At 36.0% G+C, this 23,578-nt stretch overlaps 4 protein-coding genes across 4 annotated transcripts; all 4 read right to left on the reverse strand.

Moving 5' to 3' along the window:
• LOC109851343 (GTP-binding protein YPTM2) lies at positions 287-8,732 on the reverse strand. Its single transcript, XM_020421424.1, has 8 exons — positions 8,529-8,732; positions 7,082-7,154; positions 6,803-6,850; positions 6,671-6,718; positions 1,574-1,645; positions 1,313-1,468; positions 925-1,028; positions 287-659 (listed from the first exon to the last, which is right to left on the reverse strand). The coding sequence occupies exons 1-8, from the start codon at positions 8,540-8,542 to the stop codon at positions 563-565; spliced, it is 612 nt and encodes a 203-aa protein (XP_020277013.1). The 5' UTR covers positions 8,543-8,732; the 3' UTR covers positions 287-562.
• On the reverse strand, positions 11,909-14,152 carry LOC109851342 (protein FAR1-RELATED SEQUENCE 5-like). The gene is made up of 2 exons (XM_020421423.1): positions 12,302-14,152; positions 11,909-12,193 (listed from the first exon to the last, which is right to left on the reverse strand). The coding sequence occupies exons 1-2, from the start codon at positions 14,126-14,128 to the stop codon at positions 12,176-12,178; spliced, it is 1,845 nt and encodes a 614-aa protein (XP_020277012.1). The 5' UTR covers positions 14,129-14,152; the 3' UTR covers positions 11,909-12,175.
• LOC109851341 (pentatricopeptide repeat-containing protein At4g16835, mitochondrial) lies at positions 14,837-23,228 on the reverse strand. Its single transcript, XM_020421422.1, has 3 exons — positions 22,515-23,228; positions 20,500-21,888; positions 14,837-14,935 (listed from the first exon to the last, which is right to left on the reverse strand). Exons 1-2 carry the CDS (start codon positions 23,110-23,112, stop codon positions 20,609-20,611), a joined length of 1,878 nt encoding a protein of 625 aa, XP_020277011.1. The 5' UTR covers positions 23,113-23,228; the 3' UTR covers positions 14,837-14,935; positions 20,500-20,608.
• LOC109820728 lies at positions 16,743-17,243 on the reverse strand. The gene has a single exon (XM_020386923.1). It carries the CDS (start codon positions 17,241-17,243, stop codon positions 16,743-16,745), a length of 501 nt encoding a protein of 166 aa, XP_020242512.1.

A 23,578-nucleotide genomic window follows, 5' to 3' on the forward strand; every position in this document is an offset into this window, starting at 1 on the left:
TCCACCAACCAACTATTGGTGGAGGAGGTTTGAATTCATAACGTACGTTCCGCAATAAACAGTGATGATATCAAGCCAAGTTCACCGATATTTTCGAAAGAATAACAAGAGAACATGTCAAAAAGTGACTCGTCCCGCTATCACCCAAAAACTGTTAGATATGCGTACTTATCAAAGAACAATTACGATAGCTGGGAAAAAAAATAAACTAGCTGAAAAATAACATTTTCAACAAGAAAACACTCATGTCATTAAAAAAAAAGGTACCTATGAGTCTATGCACAAATTGAACAATAGCTCCTCTTCTAGAAAAATATTATGCTTGCATATCTCACGCTAATTAGGATCTCAGCAATCTCGCTTAAAAAGTGCCAACACGACACATATTGCAAATATTACAACTATTTGAATCGAAATTTGTACAGGCTTTAAAACAAATAGCTAGAAAGAATTGTATTATATTATCATCAGTTGTCCGATTAACACAGTAAAGCAAATTAAGAATCATAAGGGAAACTCAAGGTAGCTTTTTCGCATTCATATAGCCAATCTATCCAGAGCTCTAAGTAGAGCAGCAAGAGCTTTTCTGGTTAACCGGTTGTCCCCTGATCTGCACTGTAGGAGGTCTAGCATTGTTCATTGCCGGCTGGCTTGCCATCCTGAAAGTAGAAAATGCATGTTAATCACTTTGAAAAAGAAATTAACGAGAAATATGCACGCAAAAGAATGAAGACTGCGATGGAAACGACAAGGGTCAAAAGTGAATGTTCTAGATTAATAGCTGAAAATTATCTCAACTCCAAATACAGTTCTAAGTGTAATTAGCTTTCCAGGAACTAATCGAGTCTGGCAAAGGGATCAAAACTGGTGCATACAAGTGAACGTGTAATAAGCATTCATTAATAGAACAAAATGTAACATTACCTGTTCTTGATGTCTGCAGCCATAGCCATGAAGGCCTGCTCCACATTCATAGCATTTTTGGCACTAGTCTCCATGAAAGGGATGCCAATTTCATCAGCAAATGCCTAATTGGAAGAAGAAGCAAAAAAAATCAATATGAGATTTGCATTTGAGTCCATCCATAAAAGTTCTACAACAAGAAGTGTGAACTAGTACTCGAAAAGAAAATCATGGACATTGCAAAACGTTGAATTTTCCAATCAAGTAACTTTGAAGAGCCACAAAAAACATGGAGAAGCTTGAGTTATGTTGAAGAATGCTTATAAACCAAATACGCAATTCTGTGGCCGCAGAAAGGAAGGCAAAGATAGAAAAAGGAAAGGAAAAGAAAAGAAAACAAATGAATTACCTTGGCTGTCTCAGTGGATACCACTTTTTTTGCAGTAAGGTCACACTTGTTTCCAACCAAAAGCTTATTGACATTTTCACTTGCATAACGATCAATCTCATTCAACCACGTCTTGACATTATTAAAGCTCTCCTGGTCAGTTACATCATAAACCACCTACAAGTACAAAGTTCATTGTGAAGAGTTGCTTCGGATGCCCTTACTTCTAGCTTGAATATAAGCAACATAAAGTGAAGTGAGGTGGTTACGAAGAGGACTTACAATAATCCCATGAGCACCTCGGTAGTAGCTGCTGGTGATAGTTCTGAAACGTTCTTGTCCAGCAGTATCCCACTAGAATACAAAACCGGGAGCAATAAGATGCAGGGGAAAAAGGTAAATGAGGGGATCACCAAGGAAAAGAGAACAGCAGAAAGTTAGATCATTTGGAGAAGACTTCAAAAAATAGAATAATTTCAGAAATCTCATAAAATATATAGTTGATTATAAACTACAAGAGTTTTCGCAGAAATGAAACTGTAACAAATATATGACTGCAATGCAAGTTCTATCGTTTTTGTAGATTTTTATCTAGGGATGTTCATTTGGGCCCAAGCCACGCGCCCGGAAATCCGAGCCAAACCGGGCTCCGGGCCCGGGCCGCTTCGTCGACCCCTGCACCGGACCCGGTCCGGCCTGGCCAGCAAAAAGGCCGGTCTGGGGTGGCCGGGTCCGGGCTTGGACTCAACGGGGAGGGCCTGGTCAGGCCGGCCCGGCCCGGCCCGGCCCGGACCGACCCAGTCCAAACGACCATAACTTCCATATTTGTGTTTTTGACCAAAATACCCCCAAAACGATCAAATTTTGAGGGTATTTTGATCATTTGGCTAGGAGGTTGCCTCTATAAATAGAGAGTTTTCATTAGTTTTTCTCATCCAAAACTCACCTACTTCTCTCTAATACTCTCTAATAATTTCTTATTCTCGCTTTTGCTCTCTAATTCTTCAATCAAATGGCTTCCTTTGATTATGAAGGACAAATCCCAACTCCCGATGTTGAAACAAGTCCTAATACTCCTACTACAGACATTGTTTTAAATATCCCCGACATGACCCGATATATCCCCCAATATATCCTTTTACAGGGCTTGCCGCAACCGATATGGTCTTTAAATATCCTTTACCGTTTTTTGGCTATTTCAGGTGATAAATCTCCGATATGGCCGATATATTAGCCGATATGTGGACCAATATATCTTTTTATATAGCTTGTTGCAAAATAATATACCGTGTTTTGAATATTTGGGCGAGATATCAAGATTTTCCCATTATAACCAATGACATTTTGCCCTAAAAAAAGTAAATCGAATGTTGCAACGTTGCTTTGCACTTTTGTATGTTTTAGAAGGTTGATTAGTGATCATAAACATATATTATTCATATTTTGTATGCTTAAATTTCATTACATATGTTAAAATTATATTTTAATGCATTACACTATGTATACAAACATTCATTATGGCATTCCGATATTTATCACATATCCCCGATATTTTCCCGATATCCGCAATCCGATATGAATTTTGACCATCCGATATTTCCTCGATATCCGATATTTAAAACCTTGACTACAGGAGCTACAGTTACTCCTACCGATGTTGATCACGAATCCGATAGCGATGATTCTGCACCTAGAGCTTCTAAAATGTCAAGATCCGATGTGTAAAACTTCTTCGAGAATATAGAAGTCACTAGAGATCAACACGGTGGGCTTCTCATCCAGAAGGCTAAGTGTGGTTGTGCGACTATATTTTCCAAGCTCATCATAAAAGCGGCACCAACCACCTCAAACGTCATTTAGAAAAGCACAACAGAGATCAAGCAACGCCTCAAGGTGATATCCGACAATCTTTACTCTCCCAATCTTCATCCTCCGGTAGTCTCAGTAGTTGGAATTATAACGCAATTAGAGCCAGGAAATACGCCATCAGGTTTATTATTCTTAAAAATCTTCCTTTTAAATTAGTAGAAGATGATGAATTTGAATATATGTTTAGAGATGGTTTTTATCACGTATTTAAGAAAAAATTCTCATCAATCTTATCAACGTGATATTTTAAAATATTATCACGAGGAACAAGCAAAAATAATTTCTTATTTTCAAAGTTAAAAAGTAAATTTTCTTTAACTTCTGATATTTGGACATCTAGAGCACAAACTGGTAATTTATGTATCACAGTACGCTGAATTGATGATAATTAGCAAATGTTTAAAAGAGTTATTTTTTTATTGCATTTGAAGATTCACATAGTGGTATTAATATTACAAATTTAATAATAGAAGAACTTATAAATTTAGAAGTTTTAGAAAAAATATTTTTTTTCACTAAATAATGTAAGTAATAATAATATAGCTATTGATCATATCAAAACATCTTTGCTATTGCCATGTCATAGTGATATTTTTCATATTAGATATATGTGTCATATTTTAAATTTAATTATTCAAAGTGCATTTGGTGAAATTAAAATCCATGATAGAAAATGTTTGGGCAATAACTTAAGCTTATAATGCTTCCGAACAAAGACTTAAAAGATAAAAATAATTGTGTAAAAGAAGAAAATTTAAACCCAGATTAATTTCAAAAGATATTGACCATAGGTGGAATTCTACCTATGTAATGTTATATGTAGCAACAGAGTATAAAGAAATTATAAATAATTTTATTGCTTTCTATACTTCTAGTTCTAGCTCTGGTAATATGTATGGAATAACTAAGGTTGAATGGTTAGTTATATATAGTGTAAAAGAGATGTTACAAGTTTTTTAAGATGCTACTATGTTATCATCTGGTTGTTAATTATCCACTACTATTCAAGCTGCTTTACAAGTTTCAAATATTCAAACTTTTTTTAATAATTATCGTATGGATAATTATTTTGGAAATATAATTTTTTAAATAGAAAATAAATTTAATAAGTATTTTAGGCTTATTCCTATTATTTTTGGTTTGAGGGTTCTTATTGATCCATGTTCGTAAGATGTTGACCTTCAAAATTTATTAAATTTTTTGTTTGGTAACATGATAATAGACACTGATGATGGTCAAACTATAACTCAGTGTTTAAATGTCGATCGACATGTCTGCCATGTCGGATTTAAGGGTCAACCGACACGATATGAAGCTTTTCAATGCGTATTGCGTCTTCAAGGTTCATGTCGGATATATCGAGGAATATGTCGGATATGTCGGGCGAATATATCGAGTGATATGTCGGTTATGTCAGCCGATTTTTCAGTCTGAAAAATTAGCTGATTTTTTTTTTTTTTTTGGTTATGTTTGTCTAATCAGGTTTGAGTTTAAATTTTTGATTGTATCAATATTACTTTCAAAGACAAAAACCAATAAGTAAAGGGAAATAAAAAAAAGACCGAAGTAATATCTGTCGCTCATCTTCTCTCTCTTTCAACATCTCATCGGTCTCTTCTCCGAGCTATTCCTTCGACATTAATATCAGGCGATCTTCTCTCTTCTTAACCGTTAATATCGGATTTCTCACCTCTTTCTTTCAACATCAACCCTAAACATCATAAGTTATTTACTCTTTTATATGTTTAGACAATAGAATTTTTTAAGTCTATTTAGATTTTATTTATGATATTTATATTATACATATGCACACTATCCGATATGACAATCCGATATTTTTTTATATCCCCCGACATATCCCCGATGTTTGCTATCCGATATGAATTTTAGTCATCCGACATAAACCCGACATTTGATATTTAAAATCTTGTTATTACTGCTCTTACTCATCATAATACTATTAGAACTTATTTTTAAAGATTATATGATGAGTATGCAGCTAGATATGGTGTAAGTACACATCCGTATACAGCTTCTGCTTCTACGAGTTCAAATCAGGGCAAATGTAAGAGTTTTGATAGGAAATTATTGATAGCTCAGCTAACTGGTGGATTTGGATCATCAATAAAAGTTTCTAAAATTGAACAATATTTAACTGCATCTTTAGTTAAAAGTTAAATAATAGTTTCGATATTTTGCAATGGTTGAGAGTATATGAAAACTTTTAATATCCTATACTTTTCATCATGGCTCGTGACTAAATAACAATGCAGATTTTCATGGTAACTTCGGAATCCGCCTTCAGCATAGCATGACGTTTGATCAACGACCATAGGACATCATTAGACTCGTCTACCGTACAGGCGGTAATGTGCCTATAAGATTGATGGAGGTACGAAAAGAGAACTCAAGGCATCGATCGGATGACTAGTATTAAAGATAAACTTGAAGAGTTGGGAATAGTAGATAGAACTAAAGAGTAGAAATTATTCATTAGTTTGTAATTTTTATTTCTTAGCTGAAAATTTGTGATAAATTATTTTAAAAAGAGTTGTAAATGATAGTAATATAGATGATTAGGTGTCAACCTAGTTGGGATGTATTCATCTATTGTGATGTGATAAATTCCAAAATAAATTTGTAATTGTTAGTGATTAACTGATTATTAATAAAGAATTTATTTTATCATTTTAATTTCTATGATTTTTTGTGTTTGTAAATTATATAATTACAAATGATTAATAATATGATTGATTTTTTATCAAAATTTTGCTTAATTTATTGTTATTTACTCTTGAAATTTTTTAACAAAAAAATAAAAAAAAAAGAAAATGATCCCGGGCCCAGTTTGCAGACCCGACCCGTTTGGACATGCCTATTTTTATCACAACAAGAGAATTTATATACCAAGCTCTAGTTATTAAAAATATTACAAAAATGTTACTTTGAGGTGTTTTGAAAATATTCGTTATTGCTCATAACTTTCTTTGGCATGTCTTACCATACACAGGCACCAATTATATTTATAGTAGTTTTATCTTATTTATTTTTTTATGAATAGTTTTATGTAATTTATGCTATGTTTAGCATGCAACTTTGTGCTAGTGTTAATGGTATTTTTATCCAAAATAGAAACGGCTGCCTCACAAAAGGAAGCGGTCATCATTTATATGAACCGACCGAGCCAATACGTACATGGTTGAGCAAACTTCTGCTCAGTAGCATATAAAATGTGGGGCACATATGTAAAAGGCACATGCCAAATTTATTGTTCTAATTGGAAAGCAGACCATCATGCATCCGCATATCCTGTATTTTAAAAAGTTAGTTATTTTTTATGATCACCTTTGCAATCAGGAAATTTAGGACAATGCTGATAACGGTTCTTCATAATTATCAAAGAAGATACACTGGGTAACAATGATGAGTACAGTGGAAATCTTCACATAAAGAATATAATGCTCACAGAAACATACTAGACAAAACATTCATACAAATGAGAATACTTACAATTTGTAGTTTAATAGTCTTCCCATCCTGCTCCACAGTGCGTATTTTCTACCAGAAGCAGTGTGATGTCAATAATGTAAGTAATGTTTAAATGAAGAGCAAAACAACTTTAAAGTAAAGGTAGATACTCACGAAATCAACTCCAATTGTGCTGATGTAACTTTCCAAATATGAATCATCCTAAAGTAAAAGACATTTAATCATTAGCAATTTTGTATATGTTTTCAAGCATAATTAAACTAATCATATTCAATATAGAACAAGTTTCCCAAACCATAAAAAAATTATAACACGTTTTATGAATATTATCAGCTAGTTTAATTCACTTTCCATCACACATGCATGCACACATGCATCCACACCCACCCACCCTTCAAAGCATTAATTTGACAAATAAACTTGACTTCTTACCGCGAATCTTAGAAGGAGACAAGATTTACCAACACCAGAGTCCCCAATAAGCAAAAGTTTGAACAAGTAATCACTGCAAAAAAAGAAACCTCATACGTTTAGGAAAACATTCCACTAGTTAAGAAGACATATGACTCAAGTTTAACCCACTACCCACTACCTATTCATACTTGGCATATATGCTGCATATCTGCCTTAAAAAATTTAGTTCTTTTTTAGGACGATCAAAGGTATTCTGCACTAAATACTATTAAATATCATAAATATGAGAGTTCAATGACATATGCAACCTTAATGGATAAGAATATAACTGGACATAAATAAGCAGAGCCAATGTGGGTTGCATACTTGTAACAGAGTAAATTATTCTTAAGGGTGTATCTAGTAGTGTGTAGTATTAGTTTGGAGCACCTGATCAATGATTCAATAGCTAATGGAATTCTATATCTTTTGTTATTCGATAGCATTTTTCTGTTACAACTCAAGTACATATTACTGCACTTCTGGCAAGTCCAGCTTTTGCAGTTGCAATTCCCATTTCAACTGCAATTGCTATAATAGAAAGGATGCAATTGCACGACATCATACTGTGTCACCTAGTTTGAAATTCAGGGTGGTTGCATGGTACAGCAATACCAAATTAGTGGTGAATGGTGCTCTAATCTGTAACATTTACAATGAAACAACAGAGTGCAAACAATGTGAACTGCAGATACTTCAATTGAGTGTATGGATGCATAAAAGCAATAGTCATATTGCAACTTAGGTGGCAGTAAAACTAACACCACTTTTGAAAACAAGATTGATCTCAGTTCCACTTCCAATGACGAATCATATTAAATAACATCCAAAAATCCATATTTGATCAGAGTCAAAATAACTTTTGTCAAATTCCTAGTATTTCCTTTGTCATAAAATCATTAACCATACTCAGCCCATAACTGCTAGTAGGAATTCCTATGTTCACTTGTACACATTCTAATAACCCGTCAATTTTACAACTTGAGGCCCCTTCAATTATGTTTGTAAACAGGTTTAACAATAGACTATTGATCATCAAACAAACAAAACTTAATGCTTTCCTCGAACAATTTGAGCCCACGCTTCAGATATCCCGATTTTGATTTAGATTTTCCCAGTTAATTATCAAAAACAACCAATTACTATTATAATGTACATATTAATTCAGCACATAAATAACAAGCTCAATTCAAACAAATCTACAAACCCCGAAGCAAACATCTCGAATAATATATCCAGATCCTCGTTCTAATATCATATGAACCCTACCTAATCCCAAATTCCCAAAAGAAATCAGCCACAAACACCGGATCTCATCAAAAAACTTAACAAACCCCAATTAGCGACAAAATCACACATCAGAACCATCAAAATTGACCTAAATTGCACGAAAACACTTGAAAACTCGGGGATCGTCGGGACTTACTATTCTGGATTCATGGCGAGAGGTCTTGGAAAACTCCGGCGTGATTCCGGTGGGATTTCGACGAAAATTTGACGTAAAGAGAAGAGTTTTTCTTTCTAGGGTTCTAAAAGAACGAAAGGAAAAGGGAATTTAGAGGGGGAGAGAGATTCCAAAACGGGGGTGAGGGAATGGAATAAATAGAGGTATTGGGGATCGCCTCGAGGAGAGGAGCAAATGTCAGATGAGGGGAAGAAAGCGTGTGCATATTTACATGTGGGACCTTTTCAAATTGTAAATTTGTATTTTACGGTCTCTCCAGAATTTTTGAGGGGAACGTTTTTTTTTTTTCCCTTCTTTTTAGTAATAAACTGGAATCCAAACCAAGATCTTAGGAGCCATATTGGAAACCTTAGGTAACAACCTCTGGGTCACCCGTTATGAGGGGGAACGGTTTTTATGATTTTATGTATTTGATCCCTGACACCGAAGACTTTGGTTATAAGGAGTACATGACATGACATGATGTTAAAATAAATAAAAATTTATAGAAATCATTACTTAAAATTCTTTTCAGGGTAAATTACACTAAACCCCCAAGCACTTTTAGCGCTTTGCAGTAAATCGCTCCTAAAATCGCACTGATCTCCTAATAAATATTGGAACTATGAAAAACCGCCAATAAATTTCCAAGTTTCGCACGTAACCCCCATGACGGCGTCAATACACGTTTGGGATCTAAAAAGTGTCGCCAAAGCAAAATGTCAAATGATGCGAAAACTTATTGGAGATTATATGAAAAACATGAAAACTTGTTGGGGTTTTCTGCAATTCAAATAGCTATTGTCTTACTGGGAGTTTATTGCGGCCTTGGAAGTTATGGGTGGTTTACTGCAAGCCACAGAAAGTTTTGGGGGGTTAGTGTGATTTACCCTCCGTCAAAAGTCAAAGTAATGGGATGAAACACATGTGAAAGCCAGCACATCATGAGTCAAAATTTCGGAGAGAAGAAAGCAAACTTTGGTCGTACTTTGGAAATGCTTAGCCTTTAGGTAACACAAAAAATAGTCCCAAAATCTCAAAAAATCCCATCTGGCCATCTGCATGTTCGTTGAGAAAGGTAAAAGAACATGGGCTCATAAAAGCATATACTTTTTGTATTGATATCAAAAAATACTGTGGAACATGGTGGTGGTCATGAGAAGTAGGAACAGCTGCGACTTCCGGAATATTCGCTAATACTGAAGTAATTCAATATCTCTGACAATCTGTACGCATTAATCATTGGCAAGAATGTAATCATATAGACAAGACACAACACTTCATAACACAATGGCAAGAATCTATGAATGTATATTATAAGAGCTTCTCCAACCGTTACCTATATCTCTATTTTGGAGCTGCTCCAATCTCCAACCGATCTGCAAATTTTACAGGGAGCTGCAAAATCGGGACCTGAGTCTGCAAATTTGGAGATTTCTCTCCAAATTTGCAGCCAACTCTATACTACTATTCCCCCCAAAAAATGGCAAAGTAAACCCTCAATCTCCTTAACAACATTTCATTATTCCAATTATGTCCCGTTATTATTTTTTATACTTACTTAATATATATATATATGCGTGCCGCTTCATCTTCCTCGGCTTTGGATCGTCTCTCCACTTGTCCACATCTCTCTCTCTCGTTCATCTCTCTGTCTCAAACGTGGTCACGGCAAAAAGAGGTGAGTTTGTGATCCTTCCTTTTTTTTTGAGATTCTTTTTGAGGAAATAGTTAGTGATCATCATTAGGGCTGATCATCATAAGGTATTCTTCAAGAAACCAAGCTAATGTGCAGTTGCTTGGAATTTTGTTAACTACAATTTTATTGTGAAGAGATGATCAACTCTTGGATGCTTACGCCATTTAGATCTGTAAGGGATACATTTCCTGTTCTTTTTGTTTGTTGTTGTTAAAAAAACTCTATCATCTCTTCCAATTTTCTCTGATCAATGTATGCCTTTTTGTTCATAATTTTGAGGTATAAAAACCAATTTAGTTTATGATTATCAGTCCCTTAAGTTTATTTATTCAAAAAGCTTTTTGTCCAACACTCTTCGCATTAATATTTGTTGATGATATTGTTTGTCACATATATTGATGATTGATTTCGTTTCCCCTTTCAGATCACTTAATGGAGCTTAACAAAAATGAAATTCCTGGGACGCTGAAGAAGTATAGACCTTTTACAGAACCTAAAGAATGGGTATCTCCTTGTGCAGAACACTTGAAGCCAGCTATGGGGAAGAGATTTAATAACTTGAAAGAAGCTAAGATTTTTTGTAAAAATTATATATGCTCAACATGTTGGCTTTAGTGTCCGGAGCTCATATGTAAACGAAGATAGAAAAACCGGTCAATTGAGTTGCAAATATTATGTATGTTTAAAGGAAGGTTTGCGAAAAGATGCAAATAAAAAGAGCACCTCTGAAGATGCTACTTCACAATTGCTTATTGATCCTAATAGTTGGTTAGCAAACATGTATGATATCTGAAATATATGAATACTGGCTTACTTTAAAGATTTGTTCTCGGGTGGTATTTTGAAGACTACCTCTAGGTCAGAGAGTGAAAACTCATTTTATGGCTCATTTGTTAACAAGCATTTGAGTTTAATTGAATTTTGGATGTGATTTGATAGTGCACTAGCTTCTCAGAGGCACAAGGAATCAGAAGCTGATAACAATTTTTTGAACTCAATGCCTATATAGAAAACAAACAAATCAATTGAGAAGTATGGACTACACATAAAATTTTTTACTTACTCCATTATGAATTGTGCACAGCTTGTTAGATTGTGCAGTTGATAATAAAAACACAAAAGGAGACAAATCAATATCAACTATCTCAGATGGATGTCGTCGGCCAAGGCAAGTTATTTCTGACGCATCATGTGACATTGCACATTCCTCTTGCAAAATGTTTGAAACGGAATGTTGTCATATATTTTTTATTTTACGAGGAAAGTTTGCATGATATTACAAATTATTATGTCATCAATAGATGGACAAAGAAGGCAAATACTAAGGCGGTTTTTAATGTGGGTACTGATGTGGAAGAGGAATGTTATGAAGCGGTACTGAAAGGCAAGTAATTTCTAATATATGGGAAAAATGCATAGAATGATGAATTTGACTAAAGAAAGTTAAGATAAATTGCTGACTCCTTTATGATTGGTACAATGCATTTATTTTGATTCCACCTTATTTTGTTGTTGGGCGACAACTTATTTTGTTGTTGGGGAGTAATATTATTTCAATCAATTCATAGACAACAAAATTAGAAATGACTCCTTTCTCATAAAGGATCCAAAATAACACCCGTAATCAACAAGAATTAGAGCAAAACTACAAAAGCTCGATCAATTGATGACTCAATAGTTGCCATATTACATACATACTCGCACCAATTTTCTTAATAATCGAAATAGTACATAATCTAGCTAATTAGTCCATACAACCACAACATACAAATACATCTATACAACCACAATTAGTCAATAAGCCCTTATAATAATAAGTCCATACAACCAAACTAGACAATAAATAACCAAATTGATCAATAAACAACCACATCATTTAACACCACATTGTTCTTGAGCTCCATTATACTTTTGCAAACTATCTCGCAAACTATCTCTTTTGCTTTTTCTAAAAATGAAAGACAAAAAGAAATCAATTAGTGATATTTCAAGAAAAGTAAAACAATAAACAATATATGAAAAAATATGTAAAAAAAATGAACTAAATTAAACTTACCAACAATTGACAACCCGTCCTATAGTGGCCCAATTCATGACAATGACCACATTTTCGTTGTCTCACCTCTTTTTGCCTTTCCGATTCTTCAAAGCCACTTTTAGTCCTAGTTGAATTTTTTGGACGTCCCTTTGGTTTCACAGGGCCGAGGGGATCTCGAACCATAATTTCCTCACCATCTTTCAATATAAGCACATGAGTATTTGAATCTACGTGGCTCTCAACTTGAGAATCTAGAGTTTGTGCCATATTGCGCCTTGCTTCCTCCCTTGCTTCTGCAAGGAAGTTTGATATTTGTTGCTCCAACTTAGAAAGAAGATCCTTCGAGCCCGCTGCCATATCAAGTGCTTCATTAAAATTTCCTCTTAAAGCCCATAATCGTATAATACTTCCCTGCTCCATGCTATCTTCATTTTGTTGCAACTTCATAGCATTAACAAAGCCAAGATATCTATACCTTGCATCAATTTTCCATCTAGGCAAGATATACCTATCGGGAATAGAAGTCACTTGGTTTAGCCATAATATATTCAGTATATGCTTACAAAGCACCCCTTCAGTTTCCCAAAATGAACAAGTGCATGCAACGTTAAGCTCACTATTTATTTCATAGGTTACTTCTTCCCAAGACTCTTTGTTTTCAAAATATTTGCCAACCAAGTATACTACTTTCAACTCCTCCTTTGACACTTCTTCACGATGTAATGACATCACATCACCAAGCTCCCTTTGGAACATCTTCAAGATCGTCCTAGTGTATATATTTCCAACTTGCTCTTCAATCGGATTTGAGAAGCTCATCGCAGGCACGGTGTTCAAAGTCATGAAGTCCTCATGAGATTCTGATGCACGACGAGATGCTACTGCCTTGTCATATTGACCCACGAACTCAACTAGTCTAGTGTTTGCATTGACAAAGCCATCAAAAAAGGCATTGATACTCTCACTCCTTTGGCTTGTTGCCATTCCCGCCCAAAAACAGTCCTTCAAGTATGCATCTACCCAATGTTCACGCAATCTATACATTCTTGTCAGCCAACTATTTTCACCTTCATTTATGTTGAATTTAACCTTCATGACTTCCCAATGCTCTTCGCATTTGCTTATACTTCTAGCAGAATACCAATTGTTAAAATATGTAGGCATCTCATCCCCGTATTGGCTCTTCAACTTTACTTGTTGCTCGGCAATATGCTTTCTAACATGCCAAGAACAAAAGCGATGACGAGTATTTGGCAAAATGCTCTTAATAGCATTTTTCATTTGTGCATCCTGATCAGTTATGATAGCCTTTGGTGCAACCCCATGCATACACTTGAGCCATTGTGAAAACAACCACTCGAAGGTTTCCTCTCGCTCGTCTGCAAGCAATGCACAACCGAAGAGGGTGGATTGGCGGTGGTGGTTTACTCCTGTAAATGGAGCAAATGGCATACTCAACTGATTAGTCTTGTATGTGGTATCAAACACAACCACATCTCCAAGACTTAAATAAGATGCTCTAGCTCTACCATCGGCCCAAAACACACTTCTTAGTGTTCCACAGTGATCGACCTCCATAGCAAAATAGAAATCTGGATCTGATTCCTTTCTATCTTGGAAATGTCTAATGATGTTTAAGCATTCATAGCCAATGTTATTTTGCCTTGTCTTTCTGATATGATCAATCATCTGTTGTGTGGTGACTTGTTCAGCATCTTGTCCCTGATACCCAACATTAAGAACCTTTTTAATATTAGATGGTTTCATTCCCTCTTCATGCAACAACTCAATGAGGCTAGTGCAATGTTTCGATCGATGTCGCTGCTTGTGAGAATGATGATGCATTACTTTATCAGGGCTTGTTAAAGGATGAACATGCTCAGAGATGTCGCTGCTTGTGAGAATGATGATGCATTACTTTATCAGGGCTTGTTAAAGGATGAACATGCTCAGAAATGAACTTAGTAACCTTCCAAGCTTTTGAAGAAGTAAGCCTAATCTTCATTTTTGCACCACAACCAACTTTAGTTTCCGGACGACGATTAATAATCAATCCACTTGCATTTTCAGTCGATGCTCTCTTTCTCTCCGCTTTATCGCAAACAAAAGTCCTCGAAAGAATCTCTCTTGAAGCTTTCTTTGATTTTTCAAAAGTATCTTTGCGAATTCCAAACCCAATCTTCTTTGCATATGCATTGTAGTAGTTGTATGCATCGTTGTCCGTCTGAAACTCCTTCCCTTCAAATGGGATACCATCATCGATAATTTGGCCATCCTCCATTCGACAATTCTGTAGTATTATAACATCATATGAATTTATTAGCCATGAATTTAAAAATAAATGTAAATCTATCGTAGAAGTTTACTTACACGAAATATTCACAATTCGCTAATATTTGCCGACATATATTATTCTGACATAAAATCTAACTAATATTTGCCAACATATATTATTCAGACATAAATTCATTCAAAATCCAATCTTTCCTCCAATTAAACATTAACCAAAGGTTCTATCCCACAGTAAAATTAAGCAAATGTAAAATTTATTACCTTCTCAATTAAAGGCACTGTTATCGGCAATTGTCGCTCGCTCGAGGAAGCAGCCTCCAACAAGACGACTTCTTGAGAAGAAGAGGCTTCCATTGTGATCTGAAAGGGGTAACGAAATCAATCATCTATATATGTGACAAACAATATCATCAACAAATATTAATGCAAAGAGAGTTGGAAAAAACTTTTTGAATAAATAAACTTTGCCTGAAACCTTTTTAGGAAAAAGGATGGAGCATCCAAGATGCTCCACCCAGCTAAATTAAAAAATCTAAAATTAATTTATGATGATCAGTCCTTATGATCATTCCTTGTCAAACACACAATTAGTTTTTATACCTCAAAAATTATGAACAAAAAGCTTTTTGAATGCGACAATATGACAATGTCGAGCAACAAGTAAGCTTATGATGATCAGTCTATATGCGATAATATGTTTATGATTATCAGTCCATAATATTAATGCTTATGAAGAGAGTTGGACAAAAAGCAACAAGTAAGCTTATGAAGAGAGTTGGACAAAAAGCTTTTTGAATAAATAAACTTAAGGGACTGATAATCATAAACTAAATTGGTTTTTATACCTCAAAATTATGAACAAAAAGGCATACATTGATCAGAGAAAATTGGAAGAGATGATAGAGTTTTTTTAACAACAACAAACAAAAAGAACAGGAAATGTATCCCTTACAGATCTAAATGGCGTAAGCATCCAAGAGTTGATCATCTCTTCACAATAAAATTGTAGTTAACAAAATTCCAAGCAACTGCACATTAGCTTGGTTTCTTGAAGAATACCTTATGATGATCAGCCCTAATGATGATCACTAACTATTTCCTCAAAAAGAATCTCAAAAAAAAAGGAAGGATCACAAACTCACCTCTTTTTGCCGTGACCACGTTTGAGACAGAGAGATGAACGAGAGAGAGAGATGTGGACAAGTGGAGAGACGATCCAAAGCCGAGGAAGATGAAGCGGCACGCAAGGAAAGAGATCTGAGAGGATATCAAGTTCACGGCGTTTTAGGGTAGAGAGGATATCGAGTTGGCAGATTCTCATGCCACTTTTGTAAAAGTGGGGTTTTTTTTGTAAAGAAATATAAAATTGCAAAACAAGTAATTAGAAATGATAATACATTGAAAATTAAACTGAAATAAAACACATTAACTTAGAATTACATCGAAACTTTAATAAAAAAAAGTTATATCACTTCATTGCCGTGTCTCTCTCACAAATGTTCAATTAATGCATTTCGAAGTGCGAAGTGTGCTTCTTTGTCTTTGAATTTCTTATGTCGGGTCAGGAATTGTTGGAACCGTTCGGCATCGTTCATCCCTATGTCTTCAACTTCTGAAATTGATGGTGGAGTAGAAACGACAATATCTTCTTGCTCGTCACGTTCATCCTCAATAATCATGTTATGCATTATTATGCAAGTGGTCATGATATCATGCAAAGTTCGTTTATCCCAAAAACGTGCAGGGCCCTTGATTATAGCAAATCTTGACTGGAGAACACCAAACGCTCGCTCCACATCTTTTCGACAAGCTTCTTGCATCATTGCAAAATATTGTTTATTTTTATCCTCGGATTTGGAAATGGTTTGAACAGGCGTTGGTCATTTCGGATATATGTCATCGGCCAAATAATAACCGACATCATAATTCTTTCCTTGAATTGTATAATGAGCAGGAGGAGTAATACCTTGTGTTAGGTTGTCAAATAAATTAGATGCTTGTAATACATTAATATCGTTATTAGAACCTGGCAAGCCAAAGAATGCATGTCATATTCATAGATCATACGATGCTACTGCCTCGAGAATAATGGTTGGGCCTCCGTAACGTCTTGGGTATTATCCCGCCTATGCTGTTGGACAGTTTTTCCATTCCCAATGCATATAGTCTAGACTTCCCAACATTCCTGGGAAACCTCGCTCTTCGCCTTTTTGTAACAATCTTGCAACATCGTCGGTATTGGGGATCTAAGATATTCATCTCCACACACTTCTACAATTGCTCTGCAAAATCTCTTCAAACATTCAATTGCAGTTGACTCACCAATTCTTACATATTCGTCAGTACTATCTGCCGATGCACCATACGCCAACATGCGAAAAGCTGCTATTACTTTTTGTAAAGTAGACAGTCCAATTCGGCCGACACCATCCACCTTTTGTGCGAAATAGCTGTCGTGCTCTCGTACAGCGTCGACGATACGAAGGAAAAGACTCATTTGCATTCGGAATCTTCTACGGAATAAATTTGCACCGTATGTAGGATTATCAGAAAAATAGTCATTGTAGAGTCGAGAATTACCTTCTTCCCTCCCACGGTTGATTACCAAATGACCAGGAACTGAGCCGATGCGCTTTGGCCTCTCTTCCTCTTTAGAGAAATAAGCCATTATTTCGTTGTTAGAGGCATATAGACGAGCTAAGATTTCATCCTCCTCCTCCCATTATTTCATATTCTCCTCCCATTGTTCAACGTAATGAGAAAAGGTTTTGTCATCATCATCATCAGAAGAAGATAGATGTGATGGTCCAGCTCCATAGTTCATTGTTAAAGAGGGGATTTGGAGAAATGAAAGAAGATTGGTGATGAGTTGTTAATAGTTATATGTTGTGTCATTATATAATGTTTCTGCTCACATTGGATTCTCCCACTGGCATTGGTTTTCAACCCATCTTGGATTCTTTCTCGCATCGTTTTGTACCCACATTGGATTCTCCCACTGGCATTGGTTTTTTACCCACCTTAGATTCTTTCCCGTATCGTTTTGTACCCACATTGGATTCTCCCACTGGCATTGGTTTTCTACCCACCTTGAATTCTTTCCCGTATCGTTTTCTACCCACATTGGATTCTCCCACTGGCATTGGTTTTCAACCCATCTTGGATTCTTTCTCGCATCGTTTTGTACCCACATTGGATTCTCCCACTGGCATTGGTTTTTTACCCACCTTAGATTCTTTCCCGCATCGTTTTGTACCCACATTGGATTCTCCCACTGGCATTGGTTTTCTACCCATCTTGGATTCTTTTCCGTATCGTTTTCTACCCACATTGGATTCTCCCACTGGCATTGGTTTTCTACCCACCTTGGATTCTTTTCCGCATCGTTTTGTACCCACATTGGATTCTCCAATTGGCATTGGTTTTCTACCCACCTTGGATTCTTTCTCGCATCATTTTGTACCCACATTGGATTCTCCCACTGGCATTGGTTTTCTACCCACCTTGGATTCTTTCCCGCATCGTTTTCTACCCATCTTGGATTCTTTCACGCATCGTTTTCTACCCATATTGGATTCTCCCACTGGCATTGGTTTTCTACCCACCTTGGATTCTTTATAATTTTTTCACCATAAGCACAACCCTCATTCCTCCATCACAACTCTTCTCATTCCTCCTCCATAACTCTTCTCAACAACTCTTCATCCTTCTCTTATGGCATCCAGTCACGGAAAATCATTCTTCCAAGAAGATCAAATTTTATGCGCTACATGGCTTGAAATATCTCAGGATCCAGTTCTAGGTTCCAATCAAAAGAAAGACAAGCTATGGGAGCGAATTTCAGCTCTATTTCACGATAGGATGTCCAACGTTAGCACTGGACATAGGAGTTCGAAGTCTCTCTCATGCCGAATGCAATTAATTATGAAAGCCATCAGTATATTTCGAGGATGCATTCGATAAGTCGAACGCCTCAATCCAAGCGGTGCTTCTGAACTTGATATTGTAAGTATATGAATTACATGTTTGTAGACTTTCCAAATTATTTTTCTCATTTTATTAATTCTTATTTCTTCTTTCGTGGTAGAATAAACGTGCTAGGATGATATTTGCAGAAGATCCAGAAGAGGAAAGAGGATTTCTATTTGATCATGTTTGGCCGATTTTAAAGGATGCAGAGATATGGGCAAATATAAGCGCCATGTCTCCTGCAACTTCCAAAACTTCAAAGTCTCGCTTATCTCAAGGATCTGATTCAAGCTCTCCTGTGATTGATTTAAATGAAGACAATGAGGGATATACTCCTAATGACGACGACCATTCGCCGACCGACATTTTAACTAGTCGACCTATTGGAAGGAAGAAAGAGAAGTTGAGAAGACGACAAGAAATCGAAAGGAATCTTAACTTTGAAGCTTTTGCTAAAGGAAACCAAGAAATCTTAGAAGTTTTAAAAAGAGGTCAAGATCAACGAGAAAATAAAAGAATGAGGATGAACCAGGCTATGATGTTAAAGGCTGAAAATGACAAGAAAAAGTTAGATCTTCAGCAAGAACAACAAGAGAAAGAAATTAAGCTGGTTGATCTGGATGTTATTACCAATCCAACAAAATGCGAATATTTTCGAATTAAACAACAACACATTTTAAATGGAAATATAACCAGGGGTTCCTCATCTGATACCCCTAATCCTGAGCACAGCTACGCAAGAAGTCAATACGGAATACCTGACTACAGAGGAGGAGGAGACTTTCCAGACTTTTAGTATTTTTCATGTATTATGTTTTTCTTATTTGTCATGTAATTTTCAATTCATGCTTTTATTTTCTATGTAATGTTCGTGGATTTAGTATATCAATGGCTGTTTATTTTAGTCCAGATACCTATTTTATATTAATACGTTTAATAATATTATTTATAATATTATTTATATTATATAACTTTTATTATTTTTATATATTCAAAATGAGACTAATATTAAATAATAGGTATTGAAATATAAAATTCCAAGAACCAAGTAATTAAAAATAAAAATGTATTATAATTTAAAGGATCTTATTAAATTTCTTATTATCAATTCATTAAAGTTAATTAATTTTATTTAAATATATGATTACATTATATATTACAAATTTTATATATTTTTAAAATAAGTAAAAGAATTGTTAAATTGAGAGAAATTAAAATGGAGTTGAAAATAGAGAAGTGTGGTTGGAGTTACATAATTCTATTTTGGCATATTCTAAAGAATATGACAAAGTTTGGGCTGCAAAATAGAGCCCCACGTTGGAGAAGCTCTAAACAGTGAGAAACAACATTAACATTAAAAAATGGTATGTCTGGCAAGAACGCAATGACAACTTATTTGCTAATAAGCAGAAGAGTTCTCTAGTCCTCTTGAACAAAATTGTGACTTTCTCAACTTTTTGGCTATAGGATCTGAGGGGATTTCTACTCGAACTGCTAGATTACAAGAAAGAAGAAGAAAAAGAGCTGCGGGTTTTATAACTACTGATGCTGTTGAATTTGGATGCAAGGATGGTGCGGCTACAGTAATTCGGTTAGGATAAGTTTCTGCTGGATTAATAGCCGCTGGATATGTTGTATCTTTTGTTTGAAAGAAAACACTGTTAGCCTTTACTGTTTTGTATTTTGGTTACTGATGACAAACTTGTTAAATCAGTTAGATGTAGGTGGTTATCTCCAGATGTATATAGGGGATAGAGTACTACTATTTGTAGTAATTTCTCTTGAACTCTAGTACATACTTTTGGTTGGAAGTATGAACTATTTTTTGTAACAACCATCCTTTTAATTTAGCTGGCTGGAATACCTTTGGGGTGTTCCATCCTTTTTCTAAAAAAAAAAAACATTAAAGACAAAAAGATGTCATGTTGCAAGAATTACACAAATCATAAAATTACCTCTGAAGGCGCACATGCGTCCTTTTGCGAGTAGTTTCTGTTGCTCTATGAACTTTCTGGGTTTAATTTGTTGGTGAAAAGATCCTCCATGGAAAAGGCTTGCATTTTCTCACCAGTAATCACCACAGGAGCAGCCACCGTTACTAAACCGATGGAACCTAGTATTATCCCTCAACAAAATTTCTCTCCCTTCAACCAAAGAAATGAACTTGGCAGCATTGTGACAATCCCCACAGACTCTAAGATTCTTAAACACCCGAATCGTAGTCATAGGACAAGTTTTCATCAGCCCGAAAGCTATGGCGAGCTTCTCACTATGCCTCATCAGCATCCTCTCCTTTTGCTCCACTCCAACATCTTGCAATACATAACTTAAATCAGGAACATATCCTGCCCCTTTAATCCTAACCTCCAACTCATCCAATTTCTCATGGATCAACTTCAAGTCTGAGTGAACTCGGTCTCCTGACCTGAACTCATGTACAACGTCCTTAACTTCTATCCAACTATAGCCAGGAGTCTTAACTGCCTCATTCTCTTTCATCAACTTTCTCACTCTAGCAACTTCGTTCCACATACTCATTGATGCATAGACATTTGCGAGCTGGACATAGGATCCTGCATTTTGTGGGTCAAGTTCAATCAATTTCCCTGCAGCAAACTCAGCAAACTCTAACTTCTTGTGGACCCGACATGCACCCAAGAGAGTTCCAAATATAGACGGGTGAGGGTCAAAAGGCATTGATTGGATCAAGTCCATTGCTTTTCCTAGAGAGCCAGCTCGACACAAAAGGTCAATCATGCAAGAGTAATGATCCAATTTGGGACTCAAACCATAAATTTTCTCCATTGATTCAAAATAATGTGACCCAAGCTTGGTTAGCCCAGAATGGTTACATGCTGTTAAGAGTGCGACGAAGGTGATTCCATTAGGTTTTACTGCATCTTGCTTCATTTTGTGGAATAATTCAATTGCAATTTTTCCAAGTCCGTGTTGGGCATAACCAGAAATTATTGCATTCCATGAGACTGCATCTTTTCTCGCCATTCCATTAAACAATTTCGAAGCATCATCCAAGTGCCCACACTTGCAATACATGCTCACTAATGAGGTTTGAACTGTTATATCGAGACTCAAGGATAATTTAGAAGCCCACTGATGAATTTGCTTGCCTAAATTTAAACCTGAGAGATTGCTACATGCCAATAATGCACTGCTTAATGTTGATGGGTTCGGGCGCACCTCAATTGACCCCATCATCAGTTTAAACAATTTTAATCCTTCCTCTGATTGCCCATTGTTGATGAACCCAGCTAGCATAGCATTCCAACTGACTGGATTCCTAACTCTCATGCTACTAAAAATCTCTCGTGCTTGTTTGATCTTACCTGAAAACATATAGTCAAACAATCAACGTTGCCAAACAACATTCAAGTAACTGCTCATAATTTGGGATAAAAAAGATTTACTTGAAGTTCCAAAAGATGGAATATTTGATATATTATGTAATAAGTATTGCCTTCAATACTTCACTGTGCATATATTGTAGAAGGACAATATTAACAATGCACGAACATAGCAGAAATAATTTTCCAAGTAGTTATCAATATGCTATTATAAGTATAACCACATGAATGTTATTCTTTCCCAGACAACTTACATTGAATTGATCTCAAAAGGCCATTCCGGTAAAGAAAAACTTAATTAAGATGTCATAGATAGCATCCCGTAACTGTGTTAGCTTACAGAATTTACCGCACATTCTACCAATATGGCCATTTGACCTCAGAATCCCACATATATTTGTGAAAAACGTCAAAAATTGATCCATACAATTATTTTCCTTTCGCGTACATAATAATATCTTACGTGTCAGCTTAAGTTTCTCTGTTCCATTGCGCATATATGCACACAGAAGCACACACAAAATCATGGATAATCTATCACTTTACACTTTCAAATGATGGAACCAAACAACTAAGCCAATTAAACTGTTAAAATACTCAACTCTTACCTTTGCTCATATACCCCGAAATCAAAGCCGTCCTCAAAACAACATCATCCTTATTAGGTGCCAACCTAAAATACTCCTCCGCCAACTCCATCTCCCCAACTGACACAAGCCCAGAAACAACCACATTCCACGAAAACAAATTCCTCTCCGTCATCCTACCGAACATTTCCCTACCCTCCTCCACCTTCCCAAGCCTAAACAACCCCGACACCATCGCATTCCACGTAGCACAATCTCTAACCGGCATCGAGTCAAAGAGCCTACGGGCACCATTGGCGTCATGGTCAATGAAATGACAAGAAAGTAGAGTGTTGTAGGAGACAACATCTGGGCTGGGAATTTGAGCAAACAGTTGGAGTGCATTATTGAGGCTGCCAGGTCTTTTTGCGTAGAAAGAGAGGAGAGAGTTATAGGTGACTGTGGTTTTCATGGGCATGGAGTTGAAGAGGTTGAGGGCGGAGGTGAAGTCATTGTTGCGGATGTGGAGGGAGATTTGCTTGTTTGACGAGTGGATTGAATGGTAGAGTTTTTCGCCGGGAAGGGGCGAGAAGAAATTTTGGAGGAGTTTTTCAGGGTTAAATCGTTTAACGAGGAACATATGTGAAAATTCTCTTTTTTTTTTCGGGCTGTTCGCGGTTTCGCTCTTTACTGATACGTTTGGGCTTAAGGACACCTGTTAGACGCCGCTTTAGCTCTAATACCGTGAGCCCAACATATCACAGCCACAGTCACAAAATGTGGGATATTTGCACTTTTAACACCCTGGAGTTCACCCTTTTTTTTAACTTTGATATCCTGCACTTGAAGTTTTACTTCGACGATACAATACCCAAAAAATATGATGTTAAGGGCCCGTTTGGTTGCTGAAAAGAGGAGTTGAAATGGACAGAAAGCCTGCCAAAACTGACAAAAAACAGGCTTTCTTACAAAAACATCCCAAAAAATGGCGTTTTTACAAGAAAATCAGTCAAAACTAACAATTTTTGTCAGTTTTGTCAGGCTTTCTCAAGCCCTCTTCAGCAACCAAACGGGCCCTAAGCGTTAATACGCTCAAGGATATCGAT

The sequence above is a fragment of the Asparagus officinalis genome, chromosome 8 (assembly GCF_001876935.1).
Source record: "Asparagus officinalis chromosome 8, Aspof.V1, whole genome shotgun sequence".
Taxonomy (NCBI): domain Eukaryota; kingdom Viridiplantae; phylum Streptophyta; class Magnoliopsida; order Asparagales; family Asparagaceae; genus Asparagus; species Asparagus officinalis.